Source organism: Indicator indicator, chromosome 22 (genome assembly GCF_027791375.1).
Source record: "Indicator indicator isolate 239-I01 chromosome 22, UM_Iind_1.1, whole genome shotgun sequence".
Lineage (NCBI taxonomy): Eukaryota > Metazoa > Chordata > Aves > Piciformes > Indicatoridae > Indicator > Indicator indicator.
In genome coordinates, this window is record NC_072031.1 from 14663046 (window position 1) to 14669230 (window position 6185).

The 6185-nt window shown below is 52.1% G+C and overlaps 1 protein-coding gene across 1 annotated transcript in view; it reads left to right on the forward strand.

Annotated features, from left to right (window-relative positions):
• Nucleotides 1-4905, forward strand: part of MPRIP (myosin phosphatase Rho interacting protein) — a 79939-nt gene extending 75034 nt beyond the window's left edge. Inside the window, exons 22-24 of the mRNA XM_054391043.1 lie at nucleotides 272-434; nucleotides 862-947; nucleotides 4834-4905. Coding sequence (XP_054247018.1) covers nucleotides 272-434; nucleotides 862-947; nucleotides 4834-4905 — 321 coding nt within the window. The remainder of the gene's footprint in view (nucleotides 1-271; nucleotides 435-861; nucleotides 948-4833) is intronic.
• The last annotated feature ends 1280 nt before the right edge of the window (nucleotides 4906-6185 follow it).

Below are 6185 nucleotides of genomic sequence, written 5' to 3' on the forward strand. Positions count from 1 at the left end.
TTGCTAAAATTAAACCCCCCAAACCAGTAATCCTGAAAGGAAGGGGCTGAGTGCCCGGGCAGCACCATATGCTCACGCTTGGGCTCACAGCTCTCTGCCTATCTCAAGTCCTCTGCTGCTGTTGGATGTGTGTGAAATGTGTGTTGCCCCAGCTGAGCTTCTCTCTGCTGCCAACTCTCCTTCTGTCAGCCTTTGCCAAGCTCCTCTTCAGTGCATCCTCGGCTCCAGCTGTCTGTCTGACTCTGTGGGGTTCTTCTTCTTCCTTTGCCAGGATAAGAAGTACGCCAGTGACAAGTACAAAGACATCTACACGGAGCTGAGCATTGTGAAGGCCAAGGCAGACTGTGATATCAGCAGGTTGAAAGAGCAGCTGAAAGCAGCCACAGAAGCTCAGGGAGAGAAGTCCCCTGTGAATACCACTGTATCAGGATATGGTCAGTCCTCCTCCAGCAGCTCTACACAGCCCTGGGTTTCCTGAGCTAACATGGGGGCATCCTGCCGTACAAGTAGCCATGCTCCAAGCGTAGGAGCTGGCATGGTGCTTTTTTGCTGTTTCATGCTCAAGTGGGGAGTTGGTGCTTTTCTTACTGTTTCCTGCTGCTTCCCACCTCCACTCCTTGCAGACAGTCTCACTGAAGTTGCCCTCCCATGGCAATTTCTTCTTCTAGCCCAGGGATGGGAAGCTGATGAGCCCTGAAAGCCTTTCGGCATTTGGGAAACCTTGTGCTGCAAATCGGGCAGGGTAGAGGGGACCCTCCTGGCAATGCAACTCAGTGCTCATTGGGGCACTTCCCTGGGCTGGGAGGGCAGAAGAGCCCCAGTGGGCACCACACTAATGCTGTTTCTTCTTCTTCTTCTCAGATATTATGAAATCCAAAAGCAACCCTGATTTCTTGAAGAAAGACAGATCCAGTGTTAGCCGGCAACTAAGGAATATCAGGTCAAAGGTGAGTTCAGATCTCCTGTCCCTGTGTGATGGGAATGCCCAATGTCACTTCCCAATGGGGGTGGGAAGAAATGAGTAGGGGAAGAAAAGAGAGACTTTCCCACTCACTAGTGCTAGTCTGGATGGAGACTTTCCCACTCCCCTCCCAGTGCCCAGCAGGACACACTCTCCCTGCTTGAAAGAAAAACGAAACGGATGAAGTTCACTTTGTTCTTTGGTCTTTCACAGGAGGACTTTCCCAGTATTTGCTCCCCCATTTTCAGTTGAAATTTAGGTGGCAAAGTGCACATCATTCTAGGTTTTAGTGTTCATCACTGCAAGATGTTTTGTCTTTGTGGAAAAATGATGCCTTGGTCCTGGGCATTTTTAACACATGCTTTGCTTGTGTGTTAGCGTGGTGCAGATGGCCTCATGTTCCTCAGGCCCTTCTGTACTTGCTGTAGGTCCCAAAGCCCAGTGATGCTGTGCCAAGCTCGTCTGCTTGGCCTGCTGGCAGCCAAAGTTACATCATGTTACGCTCTGGCTGTTGCTGTGGGACCACAGGGACAAAAAGGGCAAACAAAGATGCTCAGAAATCAGCATTAACCACAGGGCAGTGGGAAGGAAGGTCCAGCATGGGCAAAACCTTCTTTGTCTCACACTAGCAAATACCTAGTGTCTCATGTTGATGTTTGAAGTGGTTGGGACCTTGGGCAGAGTGAGAAAGCCAAGCAGGCAAAAGGCTTCTAGCTCGGTGCCCACACTGGGGAAACAGTCACCACCCAAGCTCTGGCAGCTCCTCAGCTCCGGGTGTCTGTGCTGCACTGATCCAGAGAGCAGCTCTCTGCATTTCAGCAGCAGCCCAGACCTGCTGGGCCAGGTCTGATGCTGGGTTTCCCTTCACCACTTCAACCCAGACCACTGAACTGTGTGGTGCCCTGTGTATGTTGCTTGGTGGGGGGAAGGAAGGAAGGAGAGCAAGCATGGGCTCTGCCTGGGTGTGCTGCCTGCTCACACCGCTGCTGGGGTGGGGGGCTGGGGCTGTGCCAACGCCAATGCATTTAGGATTTATGAGCTTCTTGTTGTGTTCTGTGTTTGTTTTCGTCTTTTTTTTTTTCCTTTATTTTGCTTTTTCCTTCCAACAGTCCGTTATTGAGCAGGTCTCATGGGATAACTGAAATGAACCCAAGTCCAGGTTCCCTGCCACATAGGTAAACAAACTGGCACCCACCGAGCTAGGCAGCTGCCTGCTGGAGCAGCTCACTTTGCATGCACTGCTCATCCCTCGTGGCCAACCAGAGCCCTTCTTCTCTTAATGACCGACTGCTTTAGTTACAGCTAATTATCTCCCTGGGGGAGGGGGAAGGGGAGAAGCCAGCAGACCCAGGATCCATATGAAATGCTGTCTCTCTGGCTCTTCCCTGGGGGAATATGGCTTTCTTGTCTTCCTGCCCTTCCCACCCTCGCCAGCACAGCTAACCCTCACGGAGAGGATCTGCACATGGTGGGGCAAGTTTTCCTCTTTGCCATATTGGGAGTGTGGGACACTGAGTGTGCATGCTGGAATGACTCTGCATGCCTCAGCCTAAACTTCAGCAGCATCCAGTCTGCTGCCAGCCAGGCAGAGGAGTGGGGCAGTGATGCCTCCAAATGCATTTCCCACAAAAGGCTGTAACATGTGAAATGGTGGCACCCCACCTCAGCTGCAGAGGGGGATGTCTTGGGCTGCCCTAAATTTCTTTTACCTCTAACTGCTGCTTCTTTAGGTTCATCCTAATGAAAGAGTCTTCCCTGCCCAATAACCTCCTCCTCCTGCTCTCTAAACTTCTTCAGCTTCCCAGCGTCCACTTTGCTGTTCTCCCTTCCCTTGGCACTGTGCCTCCATCCCACATGCTGGCCTGAGGCTTCTGAGCTCATCCAGCAAAAGGAGAGAGCTGATGAGGCCACTGCTAATGACCAAATACCTCAAGTAACTGCAGCAATAGTTAATTTACTGGCCCATGGTAAAGGCTGAAGTTAGAGTGTTCTACAGAGGGGAGTTAGAAGAGAGGAGCTCCCCAGCATAGGGGCAAAGGGGTGGCTAGAAAGCCAGGAGAAGTCTGATGGAGGATCTGTTTATCACAGATACCATCCTGTATTAGGCTCCTCTTGTCAGCAGCTCCAGTGCGTTGAGATACTGCCTCAGGGCTGAGTTTGCTGGAATTTGTACCATCAGGCAGAACAGTCTAGTGGTTTATATAGTCCACACATAAGGAAGAATTTCTTGCACTGCTAGTGGTGAGACACTGGCCCAGGTTGCCCGGAGAGGTGGTAGATAGAACCATTCCAGATCAGGTTTGTCTGGGGCTCTAAACAACCTGCTATAGAAGATGTTCTTGCTTACTGCAGATGAACTGGAATAGATTTAAAGGTCCCTTCCAACCCAAACCAGGCTGTGATTCCAGGGTTTCTGTTGTCTTTTTCCATCTCATGAGACATTGGATGTACAAACTGGAATGCATGGGCCATTTAAAGAGGCCCAAAGTAAACTTCCGTTAGGAAGTGTGTGCTCAGAGCCTGGTGTCCCAGGAGACTCTGCTGCCTGCTGAGCAGAAAGCACTCAGCATTTGTAAACTCAAACCAATCCACTTCAGTGCTTTCATTTCAGTGCTGCTTTGCAGAGCTGGTCTGTGTTGGTGGGGCTGTGGGGGAGGAGAAACATTTAAAGGAATACAATAACCATGGGAATCTGGACAGCCTTGGGGCAAGTTTATCGTGGAGTCTTGCCCTGATAAACACACAGTAAAGAAAACCCAGCCTAAAAGTCTAACCTGCTGCTAGTCTTCTGGCACCTCTGTCAGTTCTCTGGCACCACAGTCAGGGAAGGATAAGCAAGAAGGGAGATGGCTGCCTAGTAATTGAAGGGGCTTTGTGTTCAAGTCTGTGCCTTGTTCTGTAAGGCACATATTGGTAATAAATAACATTCCAGCTGCAGAGTGAAATCCATGCAAGCTGTGAGGACTCGATGTGCAGGCAGTGGACAAGGCTGGCTTCAGGCTTCTGTGTCTCCTGGGGCTATCTTCAGGAGCAAGCCATTTGTTGCTGGGTTTCTGCCCCTCATGTTGCTCTTCTCCTGGGTCCCCAGCTGTAGGCAAGAGATTTCACAAATCCAAATGCTCAGAGCTAGCAGAGTGGGCTTTTCTCTTGGCTAACCGAGTGTCGTGCCTTGCAATCTGGATGGATGCTGCATCTGAATTGGAGCAGCCATCAGATCTTTTAGACTTGAAGCAAGCACTTAGTCAGTCCTCTTATCTAACCTTCTGCAGTAGAGGCAGCTTTGGCTTGGGAGAGCCCCAAGGCTGGGGTTAGAGAGAGGGTGGGATTGTTGCTGGCAAGAAAAACACAGTTTCCAGGGCTGCTTGAGCTAAAGCTGCTCATGAACCAGAGCCAGGACTGTCCCAGGTAGACACACATCTGATGGGTGCTGCAGCGATGTGAACAGGTGAGGAGGGCCAGCATGCAGATCCTGCTCAGCAGCATCATGCTTTAGTGTAGCAGATCTGAGCTGCCCAGAGCTCCCACAGTGCCTGAGCTCTGTCGAAATTGTCTCAGCCACCGCTGCACTACAGGCCCCGGGGGTCATTCCCCCGGTGAAGCTGAGCCCTGCTGGCAGCACGGTGCCCCTCATCCGCTTCTGCTGCGTTGCCCGCCTGGTCCGTCTGCAATCTCACCCTCTCTCTAGGCACCACTCACCAGTAACCACCCTCCATAACCTCCTCTTTTCTCTTAGCATGCCCCACTAACCTCTCTCCACCAAGGAGGCCATTCTCCTGCCGCCCACGTCCCCTTTGCTTGGCAGCCTTTCCGTGTGCCAGGTGCCCGCTGCCGCCCACCCGGCCCCGACGCTGTCTGTCTTTTGTCTCTGCCAGAGTCTGAAGGAAGGCCTGAGTGTGCAAGAACGCCTGAAGCTTTTTGAATCCAGGGACTTGAAGACAGAGTAGTTCTCCCCGCTCCGCTTGACCACGCGCACCTCCCAGCTTGAGGCAGCACAGCACCAGCACCGTTTGTCTCTCGTTCCTTACGTCTGTCCTTGCTGTCGTCCGTCTTGACGCCCCCGACGAGACCCAGCGGTGACCCCCCCTGCCCCTGCCATCCCCTCGCCTCCCCAGCTCCCTTCCCTGCTTGTGAGATGCTCCAGGACTCTGAGAAAGGAGAGGACGGGATCGGGGTGGGGTTTTGGACCCTCTCTTCAGTGCTTTGCAGGAGAATCCTTCCCTGACTGTAACCCATTCCACTAAGTGTCAGTATTAAGGCTCAGCAGCCTGTTCATAAGCTAGCTCTGTCATACCAACCTCTTTTGGTATGCCAGCAGGGCCTGGGTGGTGTCAGCCATACCCAGCTCATACTGCTGTCAGAGACCCAGTGCTCAGAGCACACCAGGAGCCTAATCTAACCGTTGATCTCAATTGCATTACTTGCACCTGCCAGGGGGGGAAGAGCCTGGGGGAAGCTGTTGGGGAGCTCAAGGCCGTGCCGGCGTACGCAGCCCGGAGGTACCACACTGACGTCTCGCTGCAGAAGGATGCAAGAAATGATTCTCCTGCCCTGTGACTGTGCCGTGTCCTGAATGTAGGCACTGCCAAAGCCCTGCCAGCTTTGGTGGCTGCCCAGGTGGCTGTGGATAGGGAGCTGCAGATCCTCGTATGCGCCATCGAGCCCGCCCCGTCGGCGTGGCTCTGCCTCCCGCCTGGCCGGTGGCTGGAGTTGGTGTCTGGGGGGAATCCGAGCTGTAAGATCACTTTCTTGCCTCTGTTAGATCAAGCCCAGCACTCTCTTTGGTTGTTTTGGGTTGGGTTTTTTTTAGCTGTTACACCCTTCCTCTCATTGAGTCCCGTGTAGCCCGGGGTCTGTGCGCATGTGAAACTCCCTTTTCCTAGTCAAAGGAGAGTAGAATAGAAAGTAGAGCCAATATTGACTGAAAATGCACAGTGCTCGATGCATATAATGCTCCTTTTTTATCAGCTTCTTGAATTCAACTCTTCTTGTCAGCAGGGCAGCTCCTATTTTCATTCTTTAATCTTTTTTTTTTTTCCCCTGAAATAAAAGTCTCAAAACCAGTATGTTGCTTCAGACCTTCTCAGTCCTGATAGCTTTTGTATTTAAAGCATCCCAATTAGCACTGGTAAATGGATGCAAGCTAGGAGTTGAGGGACAAACAGAGGCTGTCCTCCTAGGAGAAGCCTGTGCTGCTTTGCAGCAGGGTTGCCCACACATGGTGGCT